The 19,208-nt window shown below is 30.2% G+C and overlaps 1 protein-coding gene across 2 annotated transcripts in view; it reads left to right on the plus strand.

The window, feature by feature from the left end:
• LOC142333451 (uncharacterized) overlaps positions 1 to 19,208 on the plus strand; it is a 98,071-nt gene that overhangs the window by 65,067 nt on the left and 13,796 nt on the right. Inside the window, exons 14-18 of one of the 2 annotated variants that reach the window (XM_075380561.1) lie at positions 2,339 to 2,427; positions 2,962 to 3,114; positions 5,667 to 5,723; positions 13,815 to 13,957; positions 16,561 to 16,727. In XM_075380561.1, coding sequence (XP_075236676.1) covers positions 2,339 to 2,427; positions 2,962 to 3,114; positions 5,667 to 5,723; positions 13,815 to 13,957; positions 16,561 to 16,727 — 609 coding nt within the window. The remainder of the gene's footprint in view (positions 1 to 2,338; positions 2,428 to 2,961; positions 3,115 to 5,666; positions 5,724 to 13,814; positions 13,958 to 16,560; positions 16,728 to 19,208) is intronic. The other variant, XM_075380562.1, reaches the window with a different exon arrangement.

Raw genomic sequence — 19,208 nt, forward strand, 5'->3', positions numbered from 1 at the left:
CATCTGATTTTTAACATTACCTATAGCACCACATTTCAAAAGCTTCTAATCTTTTCTTCTCAGATACTCTGATCGTCCAAGTTTCACTTCCATATAAAGCGACACTCCAAACATATACTTTCAAAAATCTTTTCCGGACATTTAAATTAATTTTTGATGTAAACAAATTATATTTCTTACTGAAGGCTCATTTCGCTTGTGCTATTCGGCATTTTATATCGCTCCTGCTTCGTCCATCTTTAGTAATTCTACTTCCCAAATAACAAAATTCTTCTACCACCATAATCTTTTCTCCTCCTATTTTCACATCTTTGTTATTTCTACTACATTTCATTACTTTTGTTTTCTTCTTGTTTATTTTCATGTGATAGTTCTTGCGTAGGACTATCTATGCCGTTCATTGTTTCTTCTAAATCCTTTTTATTCTCGGCTAGAATTACTATATCATCAGCAAATCGTAGCATCTTTATCTTTTCACCTTGTACTGTTACTCCGAATCTAAATTGTTCTTTAACATCATTAACTGCTAGATCCATGTAAAGATTAAAAAGTAACGGAGATAGGGAACATCCTTGTCAGACTCCCTTTCTTATTACGGCTTCTTTCTTATGTTCTTCAATTATTACTGTTGCTGTTTGGTTCCTGTACATGTTAGCAATTGTTCTAACATTTAAATATTCTGTAAAATATTTGGTTTCCATAACAGTTGCATAAGATTTAAAGATTGCGACTGTAATTAAAGTAATACATATTAACATTTTTAATACGATTAAATAGGAAGACAAGTCTTGTCTTTCATAGATTTAAAGAAGGCATTTGATGATGATATGATGGAGATTGTTAAATAAGAAAAAGCAGAGTAGAAAGCCAGAAGTCTATTTAAAGAATTATATTCGAGACAAACAGCAGCAGTGAAAGTAAGTAAGAATATGACCTGACTGGGTGTGTATAGGTCAAGGTATTACACGAGGATGCCCTCTCTCACTGACACTGTAACTTTAAAGATATGATAACAAATATATAAGAAGACAGAGAAGAAATAATAAGTATAGGAAGACAAGAAATAAGATGTTTAAGGTTTGCATGATGATGGCATACATGCACTTAAAAGATTGTTGTTAGCGGCCCTGGAGGAAGGAATAAAAATAAATGTAGGAAAAGTAATTTAAATAAACGACAAAAAAGATCTAGTGGTAAGGAGAATGAAGGAAGAATAAAAAGAGTAAAAGTTAGATATTTAGGGACTATGGTGACAAGGGACTGGAAGAGCGCAGTGGAAATTAAAAGGTAGGAATGCTATATCAAAGGAAGCTGTCAGTAAGGAGGGAAAATTACTATGCAGTAAAACTTTGGACTTTGTTAACAAAGAGATCAGTCAAATGCTATGTATGTATGGAGTGTCTTGTTTGTTGTACGGAAATAAAGCATGGATGAAGTGGAAGAGGGAATAGGATTGGATTGAAGCTTTTGAGATGTGGATATGTTGAAGGATGAATAAAGTAAGATGGGCAGATAAATTGAGGAATGAGGAAATAATGTATAGAATTAAAGAAGAAGGAGGACTTATGCAGAAAATAACAAAAAAAAAAAGTATTGATGTGTGGTTAAAGGAAGTAATATCTTGACAATTTCATCAAAAGTGTCAACATAAAAAGAAAGGGGCAAGGAAGAAGGAGGTGGAAATTAATGAGGTGAAGGTTAGAAACCTCAAGGGGACAAAGAAGAGTGCTTAGCAGGGATGGATAGACACAGTGGTATAAGGGATCGGCTGCTTGATAGGATGACCAATTATGATCTTAAAGTAAAAATTGTAATTGATTACCATTAACATGGGGTTTTTTCTACAATGCTGCAGCATACATTGCAATTTTTTTCCAGAACTTTATATTTTCAGCGTTTTGTAGTAGCTTTAAGGTTGGGAGTAGAATTATTGTCATTTAATGATTTCCAATCATTGCTTAATGATTTAATGGTCATGTACAATAACATATTAGGTGCAAAATATATTTTTAATGTTACATACTGTTGAAAATTGTTAAAAAATAGTAAGTGTAGCATCTATTAAGTGCATTATGAAGTTAAAAATCATGAACAATATAGACTAATTAATCTGTGTAACTAGTTGACAAAAACCCAACATATAGCCAAGATATTTACTTGTAAAGCTAAACTATGCAGAAAAATGTGCAGTTGATCTTGTTAGCACCCAACCTGAGTCCTCTCATGTAAACTTGAATCTATCTTTTGGCATTGTTATTTAATGTTTGATAACCTTTTTAGAGAAGGTTTTGTATCGACAACTTCAAAGCATATTTATTTTGATAACTTGTTTTTTCAGAGGAAGAATGCCAAGCGGTGTGGATGATAACGATTGTGATTTTACTACTGGCAGCGGGGGTCATTCTACATTAAAAGAATTATTATCAGGTACGCCTGAATCAAATGTCATTAATACATCTGATGTTACTCCTGATCCAGTGCCTGTTGCTCCTACCTCTGTTGTTTCCCCATCATCTCCATCTAGTTCTCCCTCTTCATCGGCACTTCCTGTTCCTCTTCCTGTACCTTCTGAACCACCGACGCTTTGTCAGACTAAATCAACAGTGGATGAAACTGTTTCCGGTCAATCCTTTCCATCTTGTTCTTCATTGCCAACAGCATTGTCTACAAATGTATTATCATTACAGAAAATAAGTAAGATAATAATTTAGTTGAATTAGATTAATATAATATAATTAATAATTAATTTGATTAATATAATCAGATTACGTGGACAGCAAAATTATATGTTCGCTTATAGTAATATTTAAAATTTTGCATAGAAAGCAATGAAAACAATAAAATCATTTTAGATAATTGCATGATTAGTTTGCCTAATTTAATAATAATTCATAATCTGTATTATTATTGGTAACATTTTTGTATTTTTATTTACCTATTTTTCTTTTTCTTATTATTTAGGCGGTGGTGGTTCATTTGAAGAATCGGCACCGAATAGTCCAGCCACGCCAACTGGTGTTGTAAAAAATACTGCTACAAATAAAGCATACAGATTTTCATTGAATAAGCCTCTTCTTTCTCTAGAAAAATTAAATGTCACTACAGATAGCAATGGTAATAAAAGCTAAGTTTGTAATTTACTCCTAATTCTTTTTCCTTCTGTTTTTAAATTAAATTGGTGTGTGATTAGGCTTTATTTTTTCCTATGATGCCTTTACTTTTTTAGCATTATTTTTTTTAATAATTACTTTGGTGGTAGAAAGTTGACTTTTGAATGTTTTTCAACCTTTTTCAGATGAAAGCATAATGATTATTTTATTTTGTATTAATAACAGCTTAAGGTTGTTTTGTAGCTTTTAAATCATTTTTATTTTTTTGAGGGGGGTGTATGGGTGCATGATGTTAATACATGATTCTCCATATCTTTATACACTAGACACACATGTAATACAAATAAGCCTTTTACACCAAGTGAAATCATAACAATTCTTCTTTACTAGTTTTGTGAAGTGATATTTCAGTACTGCAAGTGAGCACTGTGAACATCTTGCATTTTATCTGGCATCTGGTCTTAGGTCTAACTCTTATTTCATCTAATTATCTCATACAGCTGTTTCTTTTGTCATTATCATCCTGACTATTTTGTGTAGGTGTTGTAACCATTAAAGCTGTCTTACATCTGCTTTATCTTGTCACTGTTTCTGTCTAGTTCTATGTTCTTTCTTCTTTTTCTAGTGCATATTTGTTGGTCTAAAACCGGTCTTTCTCTCCCCCCCTCTATGTATATATATATATATAGTGTACATTTTGATGTATTTTTCAGCAGTCACCATTAAGGTCTATACACTTGGCCCAGCGTTCCACATGATGCCAGTTTGCGAGTCAAATTTATCAAACTCCTTAAAATAACCATCTACAGCAGCAATAACTTCATTTTTTGTCAAAAATCTCTTCTCTACAAGCCATTTTTTTAGGTTAGGAAATAAGTGATAGTCACTGGGAGCCAGATCAGTCTCATCAATATTCACAAATCAACATAAAAATTCCTCGATTGCCACAAAAGAATTCAAGACAATCGCTTGAAATTTTTTTTGGCATTGTTTTTGGTGGGACATGAGTAAATAAATACAGCACCCATTTAGTGCACAGCATGTTCATCCCCAAATGTGCAAAATATTGATTTTATATACTTTTTCTATCATTTCTGACCTAGTCACTTAAGAAGGGTATCTACTGCATGATTCATCAAGTGCATGTTTGACCCATTATGAACTTTGCTACCCATCATTTAACTGTTGTATTTGATGGAAAAGAATCTCCCATGCCGTATCAAGCTTTTCTTTAATTTACTTTGCACTTAAGCCTTTCAGAAAAAAGTATTTTATCACTGCACAAATTTCCAGTTTTTTCATTTTCCAAAAAACACATCCTAATTCTCCACTTTGATAAAGAGTAAATACTATCCTAAATCATAGTGACTTAAAAACTCTTATAGTAAACTAATGAAGAATGGAATCATGCATTGCCAATCAGACATTAAGTGTACTAATACCCATCTGTGTGTGAGGCCTGAAATTTTTCACCCCATATTTGTAGATATTTAAACTTTTACTCTTTCTGAAAAATTTCTATTTGTCTTTTCAGAATTCTGAGTTGAGATTGTATATATATTTTATTTTTTTACACAAGTATATTATATTCTGCTTAAAAAAATCTATAAGCACAGCCCATTTATATTTTTGACCAGTTTATTACCACTTCAGAGGATTCCACCAATCTATTAGTTTACAAGCCAATATCTTGATACTGGGCAAGATTGTAAACTATCCTGATTAGAGGCAGTTTAAGTCAGTCAGGCTTCTTTCTCTTTTCCCCATTATCCTTTATTTCATGGGTTATAGGTTATCCTTTATCAGGTTATCATAGGAATTGGGTCACCCATGGTGGTTCCGTTTGTAACATTATGCTGGGATGACTCTCTATACCTATATAAGGGTGATCATTTAGTTATGGTTGTGGGGGTTTGTATAAAAAATCAACTAGTAACTGAGGTAGTTATAAATGCCAGTCCTCCTGTTCTTCATAAATTTTATCAAGTCTAAGGCATTATCTTCTAATAGCATTAAAATTAGAAGAATTACATTTACCATAAACATAAGCCTTTCTGATTTTAAAACCTCTGTCTCCTTTCTTCATTTCTTACATTTTCCAGAAAAATTTTAAAAAATTATTCAGGGGGCTGGATTTAGTATAACAACTGTGAATTCTACTGCAACTATGGTGATGTATTTAATTTTTGAGGTGTGGTAACTTAGAGATAGGCAGTCTTGCATTAAATTGTATTTGAATTTTACTGGATCCGTTTTGGATCCAGTATTCTCTTTTTTAAATTTCACTAATCCATCTTAGTGAATATGTGTCTAACGTTGTCTAACGTCAATGAAGAGAATATGAACATCCTGATTTTACTCCCATCCTTTGTTCTCTGATTTGCTTTAATATGTATTCGTCCACTTTTGTCCCAAACCCATTCCTAGACTCTCCTGCTTTATTATTTTTTTATTGTGTTATTTTATGTAATTTTTTTTATTAAAAATATCCAAAAAAATTTTTATTTCAAAATAATTACAATATTTTCTTTTTATTTTACTTTTTATGTATTATAGGCCGTGTACTTTTGGACAAGAAAGACAATATTATAGTGAAAACTGACAAACAATCAGGTACATTTTAGTTTTACTTTTTGATTTATTTTCTATGATAATTTGTTTTTGAATGACCATTTAGTAAAATTTAAAACTTTTTAACAGTTTTTTCTTAATCGAATATTATTGAGTTGAATGGTAGATTTATATACTGCTCCTTCATCCGTTCTCTATTTCTTTAATATCATCCTATACCTATTCCAGCTTCTTATTCCTTAACCCGTTTTTATTGTTTTGCACTGGTTAACCTCAGTCCGTTTGTTCAGTAAGCAGTAAGTTACACATACCAGTAGGTGTGGGTCTTTTTGTCCTACTTTGTTTTGCCAACCTGTACCACCACCCTACTTTTTTCTTTTCCTCTCTCTATCTTATGTTATTGCTGCTGCATAAATTAATATAAGAGGAGGAAACAAGACCTGTATATTATTTTCTTGTTTTAATATATAAAATATTTTTATCTCTGATTAAGTACTGTCACAGGCAAGTGACAGTATGCAAGTTTTAAGACACGTGAACTTAATTTCAAAGAAAAAGGTAACAAAATCAAATTAAAAATAAGAATGAAAGATATACATTTTACTTATAAAATTATTTGGTAGTATTATACACAGTAACATTACTACATATAAATATACAGCGCTTGAATCTGTACACATCTATTCAAGTCATGGTGGGATTTGAGAAGTATTTCTTTTTATATTCGTAGACGTAGACATTTTAAACTTGCTTAATAAAAAATCCATCAAATTTTTTTTGTAATTTAATTTGCTTCTGTTTTTTGCTGTGCAAATATCTAAACGATATTCTATTTCTTGCTACATACAAAATAGTAGATTTTGGTCTAGTACAAAGTAGTACATTTTGGCTTTTGGTTTAACAATTGTGGTAGTGGCAGTGTCTTTCACTAGCTTGTAATACATCCAGCACTGTGAAAAATGTATAATACAGAAATTTTTGAACAGTGTTATTGCAGTGTGAAGGAGCATAAATATTCCAGTCTATCTAGACAATTATGTAAAAATAATGTGACAAGTGAGCCTATTACAATACCATGTGAGGGCACTCTATACGTTCAATGACTGAAGATTGACACATACGTTTAAAAACAGTAATAAATATGTAGAACTTGACTTCATCTAAATGCTATCTTGTTTAAAGAAATGTTACATGTCATTGAGCATGTTACAGCGAAATAATACTTATATCGCCTGGGCATAGTCTATTTAAAAATGAAGTTTATAACCGGTAAAAATGAGACATTTTCTTAAAATATCTTTAACAGTGGATTTTATGTCCTAGTTATTAGCATAAGTCCACAATGATTTCTTTATCAAGACTTACTATGTGAGTCAAGTGAATCTATGCAAAGGAACAAGATTGAAAAAACAGAAGAAAACAACAAACTGGTGTTATTCACAATAATGGTATAGCTTCTTATGAAAGATTGCTTGTTAACTAAAAAAACATAATGCTAACATAATAACCAGTAATACCACTTTTTTATGCATTTTTCTTTGTATAAAGCTGTTTTCACAATTAAATTTTCATTAATTAATAATAATAATATTAATTTGTTTTACATGCTTTTAATATTTCTCATCTTGCAAAATAAATCTGCCATTTTTGTTCTTCTCCAACAGCAAGCCAACTTGATGTTTGCTTTATAAAAAATAAATTATGTTTAGTCCATACTTAGTCAGGTGGCACATACTACAATCATATGTTTTTACTCTTTTTTTCATATGTATTCCATCAGATGGTGCAAGCTATCAGGGTTAACCAAAATACTAGCATGTATAAAGTTATTATGATAAAATGTTTAAGTAAATTACACAAATAAATGTAATAAAATATGAATTAGAAAATTATTTAAAAATTTATGTATATATATATATATATATATAAAATATTATATGAAATATAAACCACCAAAACAGAATAATTAGATAATTAGGTAAGTTAAACTTACCATATTAATTTTCAATAATTTATTTTCACACTGTCCTGCATTTTCAGTTCACGTATATATTCATAATACAATTTAAACTTACAAAGCAGGAAACAATTTAAAATAAAATGACAATTCTAATAAAATAAAAATATATTAAAAGAATTATCTTAATGTAGTTATAGAATTCAATACAAACTGAAGAATGGATGCTGTGAAAATCTATTATTTGAAATTAGTTTTGTAAGTTTAACTGATCTAATTACTGTGTTTTGGTGTTTATATTTCATGTAATATCAAATTTTATTAACACAATGGTCAATATGTTGAACTGTATTATGTATAATTTACATTGCTTATTAATTTTATATTTATATATAAGGCATATACAGTATAACTCTCGAAAGAGTTCTGACCCATTGTTCGAGCCTCCATGTGGTGCTGCTGGATAGGCTGGGACATGGACCTCTATTTTTTTTTTTTCAGATTTGGGACAAACAATTGATTTTTTGAGGGATAGCTTCATAAAAAGTGTTCTTTATTTCATGTTTTAGTCATATGGAAATTCATTAGCTTTTAAAGAAGACATTATCATTATATACCCATTCCATACCTACACAGCTTCAACTAACTGGAACATGTTTCATGTAAAAGTTTTTCCAGCTTCCTTTAAATATTACTCTCATCCAGTGGCACTTCATTAAAACCTACAGAGTACCAAAGAAAATTTTAATTTTACTTAAACTATTTATTTTGTTTTTTTCTTTCAGTTTCCCACTTTTTTATGATCTCAAAATTAAAATGCATCGTTAGATTACCTTTAAATCATGCCAATAACAGCAGTTATTGGCATTATGTACATTGTAAAAACGTAATTTTAAAAATATATTTATTTTGTTTAACTATTACTAATTTTGTCAGTTTGATCTATATTACCTTAATCCTCTCGTCTCCCTTAACTTTATATCAAAACTGCCATACACTACCTAGATTTTTTGAAAAGCACTAACTTTTTTTTTTAATTTTTACTTTTTATTTGTATTAAGGCATATAGAAGGCAGTCATATTCTTGACATTGCACAAATTTTTATAATAATAAACATAAAAACACGCTTAGATTACATTATGTTTTAAATTTAATATCTGTTTTGTCAGCACACCTGTAAAACTGCACATTACTTTGTACAAATTCTAATGAACAGGATTTTTACACTTTATGCATGAAATTATATTAAGAAAAACCGGATGTTTGATCTCAAAGGATTAAATTCTAATATTTACATAAATCGATATATATTAAACAATATTATTTATATATTTGTATTGGTTTATCAAATAAAAGTTTATAATTATTTTTAAAATAATTTTGTGTGTGTGTGCGCGGCATGCACGCGCGCGTGTGTGTAGTTTCTCTAGCACAGAAAGTTCTATAAATAATGCTGTGTATAATAAAAGAAGAAAAACATTAAAATGACCATTTTTTTACTATTTGAAATATTTTTCTAGGTTTGAATCCTGGCATATGTGTGGCATTTTCATACTCTATAAATTCAAATTTTATTTTAAAAAAAATTAGTTATTAAATGTAAAATTAATCCCAGGTGCATAGCAGCAGAAAGTTTTAGGTTGATTACATTAACATTTTCTATTTAACTTTATTATTTCTTCGTTTATAAGTAATAAAAATGATTGTCTGCCACCTAAGCATGATACACAGGATAATACATAGCAGCAGGATTGCCCAAACTATGTAAAATAAATTTGCCACTGCAACTGAAATGTTAACACTGAATTTTTGTTAATGAAATGCCTGAAAAGATTCTATTTGTATTTCTCATTTTTTATTTTGTCTTCTACTTTATCAAGTATATGTCAAATGATCTTTAGATGATTTCAGACTTACTTAATTTATTTAAATTTAACTTATCAAGATCATATCCTGTCTGTTTACCAGATGAACTGGGTTACACCATATCTATCTGTTTACTAGATGAACTCGTTATCTGTATTTGATATAAATTTGTTGCTTGAAGCTGTAATGTCAATATGACTAGTCTGTTGAAAAAGGGTTAACAGATTTTGATTGATTAAATTTTCTTAATTTTATTTTACAGTGCCTGTGTGTGTGTGTGTGTGTGTGTGTGTGTGTGTGTGTGTGTGTGTGTGTGTGTGTGTGTGTGTGTGTGTGTGTGTGTGTGTGCACTCTCACTCACTTATACACATACATACACACACACATACACTAGTAAACATGTTTGTTCATTACATCACTTCATTACATTACATCAACCATAGTTTTATCTTTATTACTACTATAATTAATAGGTCCAGTTATCAAAACTAGTATGTTATTGCCGTTATACTGCTCATTAAGTAAATGTCAAAATTTACTTTCCCTGAACTTAAAAAATTTTCTTTAAACAGTGGCACATAGATTTAGCATTTATAACAATATTTTTTTCTTCTATTTTTTTAAATATACAGAATAATCCTGTTCTTTTTCTCATTTGACTGGTTTGATGCAGCTCTCCAAAACTCCCTATCTAGTGCCAGTAGTTCATTTCAGTATACCCTCTACATCCTACATCCCTAACAATTTGTTTTACATATTCCAAACATTGGCTGCCTGCAAAACTTTTCCCATCTACCTGTCACTCCAGTATCAAAGTGACTATCCCAGACTGCCTTAAGATGCGGCTTGTAAGTCTGTCTCTTCTTTTAGCTATATTTTTTCAAATGCTTCTCTCTTCATCAATTTTTCACAACACCTCTTCATTTGTCACTTTATCCACCCACCTGATTTTTAACATTCTCCTATAGCATCACATTTCAAAAGCTTCTAATCTTTCTTCTCAGGTACTCCAATCATCCAAGTTTAACTTCCGTATCAATATAAAGCTACCCTCAAAACATATACTTTCAGAAATGTTTTCCTGGTGTTTAAATCCATTTTTGATGTAACTAAATTATATTTGACTGAAAGATTGTTTTGCCTATGCTATTTGGTATTTTAAATCCCTCCTGCTTTGTCCATCTTTAGTAATTCTACTTCCCAAATAACAAAATTCTTCTACCTCTGTAATCTTTTCCCATTAGCAGCCGAAAATATAAATTTTCAGTACCACTAGATATTTCACTGTGAAGAGCGCTGCCTTCTATTTACTAGTATCTACTTTATTTCTACTACATTTCATTACTTTTGTTTTGTTCTTGTTTATTTTTATGCAGTAATTCTTGTGTAGGACTTCATCCATGCCATTGGTTGTTTCTTCTATATCTTTTTTACACTTAGCTAGAATTACTATATCATCAGCAAATCATAGGCATCTTCTTCATATTTAAACTGTTCTTTAACATCATTAATTGCTAGTACTATATAAAGATTAAAAATACAGGGGATTGGGAACATCCTTTCATGATTCCCTTTTTTATTACTGCTTTTCTTATTCTGTTCGACTATTACAGTTCGATTGTTGCAGTTTGGTTTCTGTAAATGTTCTTCTTTCTCTATACTTGAAGCCTAAGTTTTTTAAAATTCTGAACATGTTATCAAATGCCTTTTCTGAGTCTATAAATCCCATGTATATTGGGTTGTTTTTCTTTAATTTTTTTTCTGCTATTACTCTGAGCGCTAAAATTGCTTCCCTTGTCCCTATACTTTTCCTGAAACCAAACTGGTCTTCTCCTAACATTTTTTCCACTCTCCTCTCAATTCTGTATGGAATTCTAGTTAAAATTTTTGATGCACGAGTAGTTAAGCTATTGTTCTGTATTTTTCACTTTTATCTGCTCCTGCTTTCTTTGGTATCAATACAATAACACTATGATGGAACTTCCTTTTTTTTTGTAAATATTACATACCAATTATAATATAATATAATCTGTCTATCGCTTCCTCTCCTGCACTGCGCAGCAATTCTGCAGGTAACCCATTTATCCCAAAAGCCTTTCTTCCATTCAAATCCTTTAATGATGTAATAAATTAGATTTCAGTATTGTATCTCTCTTTACAACCTCTTCTTCCTCTAATACACCAGTTTCTAATTCATTTCTTCCATACAACTCTTCAATATATTCCACCCACCTATCAACCTTTTCTTTAGTATTATAAATCGGTGTACCATTTTTATTTAACACAATTATTAGATTTTAACTTATGTATCACAAAATTCTCGTTAACTTTTGTGTATGCTTTGTCAATTTTACAAATGATCATTTCTCTTTCCACTTCTGAACACTTTTCTTTAGTCCACTCTTCTGTCACTAATTTGCACTTCCGTTTATAATATTTCTTAATTGTATTGTCGATAGGTCCTTTTACCTTCTTCAGTCACTAGCATTTCTGTATACTTACCACGCTCATCCATCAGCAGAATTATATAATCTCTGATATCCAAGATTTTCTAGTGGTTGTCTGTTCTGCTTAAGTTCACATCTGCTGATTTAAGAATTTCCTTTTTAACATCTTCCCATTCTTCTATATTTTCTGCCTTATCTTTTTTTTACTAGACCTCTTGTGATGTCCTCCTCAAAAATCTTCTTTACCTCCTCTTCCTCAATTCCTCAAGCTACTCTAATCTACATTTCATTATCACAAAATTATGGTTGCTATCAGTGTCTGCTCCTGGATATGCTTTGAAGTCAACTAGTTGATTTCTAAATTTTTGCTTAATCATGATATGATTTCTAAATTTTTGCTTAACCATGATATAATTTCTAAATTTTTGCTTAACCATGATATAATCTATCTGATAACTTGCAGTATCGCCCGACTTTTTTCCAAGTGTATATTCTTCTATTATGATTTACCAACTACTGGGTGTTGGCAATTATTAAATTATACTTCATGCAAAACTCAATAAGCCGGTCCCCTCTTTCATTTCTTTTGCCCAGCCCATATTTTCCTACAATATTTCCTTCCTTGCCTTTTTTAATGCTTGCATTCCAATCTCCAAATATTATTAAATTATCATCCCCTATTATGTGTTTGTTTCTTATATACACTCTACCTCATCGTCATCATGAGAAATTGTAGGCATATAGACATTAACAATGCCTGTCAGCGTAGGTTTTGATTTTATCCTGATTACAATGATTTCCATTGCTAAGCTTTTTGAAATACTGGTACCCTCTTCCCTATCTTCTTGTTCATTATGAAACCTACTCCTGCCTGCCTTTTATTTGATGCAGTTATTCTAAAAATCTGACCAAAATCGTTCTCTTCCCACCGAACCTCGCTAATTCCTACTACATCTACATTTAACCCTACCCGGTTTCCTCTTTAAATTTTCTAACCTGCTAACCTTTTTTAGATTTCTAACATTCTATGCCCCAACTCATAGAATGTTTAATAAAATATTAAACTCATAGAATATTTTTTAATTGTATGGGTACTCCTTCTGAAGCAATCCCCACATGGAGATCCAATAGGAGACTAGTTTACTTTCGGAATATTTTACCAAGGAAGGTACCTCCATCTTTGTTGCATGAAAGTACTGAGCGACATTTTCTTTGAAAAAAAAATCCGCTGTAGTTTCCATTGCTTTCAGCTGGCATAGTACTCAGAAGATTGAGTGATGTTGATACGGCCCTTTAAGTCTTCCTGACATATGCCTTTTACAGCTATTGAAAGAGCTGTTGTGCTCTTTCAGGAATCATTCCTTAGTCTGGTTCTCAACAGACACCACTCCGATATGGTTGCACTTTTGGTCCAGCTATGTATTGCTGAGCACTCAAGCCCCCTCACCATCGGCAACATCTCGATTCATAGAGTGGATTGTAGGTACTGGACATTTAATTTCACAGGCCTTTTTAGAGGTTTTTAATTGTATTGTATTAAATTATAAATATTATTTCTATCGCAGTTTAAATCTTTTCTGCTTTTGATTTAGAGCACTGCTTATGATGCTACATAACATTTTTTTTATTAATAATTAATTATATTTTATAATCATAGTTGAAAATAATCTTTTTGTGACAAGTGGTTATTTTTTTATTTTAATTTGTTTTCTAATTTTCTCTTATCTACTGATTTAAGGCTTTTGGTTTTACTTTTTTTTTTCTTGTAATCATTTTAGAGCATTTTGTGTAATTTATTTATGAATACTATCACAATATGTTAAAAAAATAATATTTTTGATATGTTTTCATTTTTAACATAGATAGTGCTACTGATATTGCTGATCAAGAATTATCTGCTGATGTGTCAAATTGTACTGAAGCAGAACATGATGATTTATTAAAAAAAGAAGAAATAATTAATTGTTCATGTGGTTTTGCTGAAGAAGACGGCCTTATGATACAGGTGATTTATATCAAATGAGCTATGTTATTTCACTATCTCGCTATTTAGTTAGACTAGTTTTAACCATTAAAAATGGCTAAACAGTAGGATTTGACTTGCAGGTGCTGTACAAACATTTAAACTCATCATTATATTTGTGGGTTTTGATCTATCATAGTTTTTAAACCTACCTGGTAAGAAAGTTGTGCTGATATAAATTGAGAAGGGTTGAGACCAGTTACCATAACCGTTTAAATACATTGTCTTAACAATATTTTTCTTAATTTTATATACTAATATAAAATTATCGTATCTTTTCATAATAGTCTTAGATATTTTGTAATCTTATTCTGATACTTCCATCTTTGTTATACCAATGTATCAGTGTGTTTTTTTTTTTTTAATGTGGTAATCATTGATCATTTGATTTACAATAGTAAATTTATATGCGTTTTCTATTCCTGTACTCCAATTTGCCATGTATATAAATGCCACAGATTCTTTTTCTTTAAATCCCCTCCTTTTTATCTTCATAAGTACCACTGCTCTTATAACATTCAAATATTGCACTCACTGTGGTCTGTTCTTCAAACCTTTCAAAATTGTTAACGTTCAACAGGTACTCAATATCCAGCATAATGTTCAATGTGTTCATAATCTTTGTACAAACTGGATTCATAATGATGACTTTGTTTCTCATGTAGATATGCCAACACCAATCGCAGAAAATAATTTTCATTCTTAATGTTACTTTTCAGTGTAGTGGTAATTCTATGTATGTGCCATCCCATATAGGTTCATAATGAGAAACTTTAAATTGAATCGCAGTAAATTTACAGATAATAACCACTGCTTTTATGCATAAATGCTTCCAAAGATTTATTAATTTTATCTACAGCCGACTCATACTGTCAGTCAAACAAACATTCACTACTACAAGCATTCATCAATTGGTGATATTCATTCACTATGACATTCATTTTTGGTATTCACTTATGACATTCATTTAGTGTAGTCGCAATCAGCGTGTCTTATAGTCTTTTCCACATTTACTAATACCACCATTTACCAACACATGTTTACCGTGTTGCTAGCATGTTTACTTTAACCTTTTTATATGCATGCTCCTCATCTGTTCTAGAAATATTCCATTGTCAATCATTAAACTGTTTTTTACTTTCCACGAATATTCAACGTATTCTTAAAATGAACATACAAACTTTGGGTACTAAATGGATATACTTTGGGAGACATACTTTTTTCCCCCAAAAAAAGTTTAGTCATAAGCTATTTACTAAATGTTCTTGTTTGAACTTCTTCAGTCTCATATTTGTTATGCTGCAAAAATTCATGCTACAGCAAAATGTTTTCCCTTGCGTGTGTCTATTAACATCTTTGGCACACATCCAGTACTCAAATTTTTGTAGCCAATTTTTCAATCAAAACCTCTGTTCCATTCCATGTTGAGTCGGTTGGTGCTGCACTCTAGCATCTACTAGTGCTGGTTGGCGAGTTAGTCTAATATGACCATTTGAGAGTCGGATCCTGCTTGGAGCGGTAATGATTTGTTTAATATAACATTTCATTGTAGTGCAGAATAGTTTTATTTTGTAATCTAGTCTAATGTGGCTTATATTGTTTATTGATAATGTTCAGTTATATAATTTGACTAATGTCATTTATTCATCGGTCTAATGTGACTTGTATTTTTGATATTCAAAATGTTTTTAATGTGACAAATTAAAATTTAATGATTCAAGAATATGTTTTAGTTGATTTCATCATCCCAACCATCATTTCAACCAAGTACAGTCCATACTTGCTCTACAACTTAACACCTCATAAATCAGAATTCATGAAACATGAAAGACTGTGAAATGCTGATTTTTTTTTTTCAATTTTTTTGTCAGACTTTATCAGTCAAATCATCCGTTACCACAGATAGCCAGCTTCTACATTCTTCATCATGAATGTTTACTTCCTCTTCTCAAAACAAACTGCACTACCAACTTATTTTAGCATCATTCAGTTTGCCCTGTAAAAGTCACAAATTTGTCTGTGAATTTCAGCTGCTCAATTTTTTACCATCAAAATCGGATTGCTCCTCAGCCGATCACAAATAAATAATGCTCATTATAAACAAATGACTATAAATGTAACAACAAAATGACCAAAAAATTGTTGCTAACAGCCAAATATTAATTGAAATAACTGATAAAAACAAGCTCCATCTGTGTACATTGCATATTTAGGCAGAAAATTCAAAATGGACCTTATTTTAAAAACATGCCTTTTATCAAATAGGTAACTGAAGATGAATTGGTTGTGGTACATTAGGTTTGAAAATTAGAACTTTACAAAAAGGAATGTGAACTAACATCAGATCAATCAGCGATAAAAAAAAAAAATTGGTACAAATGCAATGTAAGGAAAAATGCCCAGTTTTTTTAATTGTAATTGATTAAATTTCTTTTTATCTAATTAAATAAATAATAAATAATTTATCTAATAAATAATTAAAACGAAAATTTCTTTTCGTTTTTTCTGATGCATTAATTAATTGTATACATTTGTTAATTGTATGTATGATGTTCAATGTATTTTTAAAGTTCTTTTGCTTCCAGTGCGATTTATGTTTGTGTTGGCAACATGGGTTTTGTAATGAAATCAGAAAGGAATCTGATGTTCCAGAGAAATATATTTGTGGTATATGTAAAAATCCAAAGAAGTTACGTAACTCTTACAAATATACTTACAACTTTGACTGGTTAAAAGAAGGAAAGTTACCGGTGTAAGTATTTTATTTATTTTTTTTTAAATCTTGTTTTGTCTCATTTTTGGTTATTACAGTATAGAATGCTAAAGTAAAGGAAAGTATTGTAATGAATATTAAGTACCTGTTTTTTTTTTTCACTTATTGATGTTTTACGAATGAGAACTGAAAAATATGTAAAAATAAACTACAGCTGTGTGCACATGGACAGGTAAGTGCACTTGCATATATGAGTAAGTATATCTATTTTGCAAAATATTTCAACACAGATGAACATGTAATCAATCACAAGATATGGTATCATGTTTACTGAGTGGTTTTATTGATTGTAATAAATATTACATTAAAGGTTCTCCTTTAAGCCATTAAATTGGAAAAATTTTACCATTTTTCCCAGTTCATTATTAATCATGTTTTCAAAAAACATCAGCACACTGACAATTTAAAAAATGATTGCATATTTCATTATTTTACTAGTAATCATTAATTGACTAAAGATTCATTGACAAGATTCATTCAATATTCATTGAATAATTGCTTCTATTATAGAAAATTTTTTAATTGTGTTTTATAAAATTTGAGGCAAGATTATTTTTTAAAAGGCTCAATAATTTATTTAAAATGGCAGTGGAAACATAATTAGGTCTTCTTTCGTAAGCTGAAATATTCACACAGTAATATATATATAAGCATAATAAATATTTAATAATGACATTTATTATGCAATAAGCTTAACGTTTATTAAAGCACAAGTTAAGTGCTTCAAAGGAAAACAGTATGGTTTGATTTTATAGCAAATTAAATACTTTGATCACCCTGGGGAATTTGTCATCCAATAAAGCACCCAGGAATTTTGGTTGAGTAACAGAAATATTATAGTTATCATTAATGGAAATTATTTCAAGATTTCTGTGTTACGTCAACCTTAAAAGCACAATGCAATGCTGTTATCCTTATTTAAAGTTAAAATTGTCACAAGCCATCCGGTAAATAATTTTTTTGAATTTAGGAGTTTCAATTCATTATAAATAATTTTCTAGAGATATAGATACAGTTGTCATCGGCAAAAAAGGTAACAAAGAATTTAATTTCAGTTCAGCCTCTCACTGTTAAAATTTTTGAGGCAGATTAATAAAAAGGTTTTTCTTATGCATTCTTATCAAAAGATGAAATTTCAACTGGTAAGGTATTTAACCAGTTGTAACCAGCTCCTCTGATACCATAAAGTAAAAAATGTGGAGCTTATAGGGATCGAAAAAAATTGAAATTTTTTTCTTTTTGTTATGCATGCAATTTAAAATATTTTCTAAAAACTGAAAATGTATTTAATGTCTGTAGACAGTTTTCTACCAACACTGAACTGTGAGTTTGTCAACAAGTCATTATTTTAAAGAAATGTAAAAAAAATCAGTTTCATACTTTTTCAAATATTTTAGAAAGTACACAGATAATGAAATCCACTGATAATTTTGTAAATTGAATAATTTTTCTAAAGGAAAAATATCTTAAGATATTAGCTAGCTGGGAAATATTCCATTGTTGAAGGATTCATCAGTTAAATTTGTATGAAAAAAATAATAGAATCTATGATTTCTTTTAAAATATTGGCAGAAATTGCATCTATACTTGCTGAATGTTTTTGTTCTTTATATTTAAAATATAGCATTAATGGAAGTTTTAACTTCCTGAGTATAAACAGAAAATTAAGTGTATTCATCAACAAAAACATCCAAGATTAAGGACCTTTTTGAAATCGAACAGTATTATTGTTTGAAATATTAAAAACCTTACTACCTTATCCCTGGTATCCATCGGTTTAGGTAATAAATAAAAGTAGTCCTTATGTATTTTTTAGTGGAGTAATCGTACATGCTTTATTTACAAATCCACTTTCACTTTTGATACTACCGATATAATTTTAGGTTCTTCGTTTAAATTAGACATTAGATATCATTATGCAATCTTTTAGAATTATGAAAAACATTATCGTAAAATTGTTCATAATTAAGTTATCAGACAAATTATATATAAAAATTTCTTAGAGATTCTTAGCATAGATAGATTTTACAATTAATTTATAATCTGTATGTTTTTATGTTTAAACTGATTTTTTATTACAAGGGTTGTTCAGACAATTTTTGACCTGACAAAGAAACAAGATGTTTCTAAAAATTTTTTTCAATTAGTCACTTGCAATCTGATATGATTAAACAAACAACTTCTCAACTTTATAGTATCCAAATCTGCAAAGTAATCGGTTATCTTAGCTCTGACCTCATCATTTGAAGGGAATCTCTGCTTAGGCACTTCTTCAGATTGGAAAGAGTAATTGATCACTGGGAGCCAAACACACAGCATGTGGAAGCAGTTGTAAGTGTAAGTTGCATGTAAGCGAAGCAGTGAAAGAGAACTTCTTTTAGTCAGATGTGAATGTTTAGCATGAGTAGCACCCTTTAATCAGTTCAGTTAAAGCGCAATACTCTCCGATGATGAGCCTGC

This window comes from Lycorma delicatula, chromosome 12 (genome assembly GCF_047948215.1).
Source record: "Lycorma delicatula isolate Av1 chromosome 12, ASM4794821v1, whole genome shotgun sequence".
NCBI classification, from domain to species: Eukaryota; Metazoa; Arthropoda; class Insecta; order Hemiptera; family Fulgoridae; genus Lycorma; species Lycorma delicatula.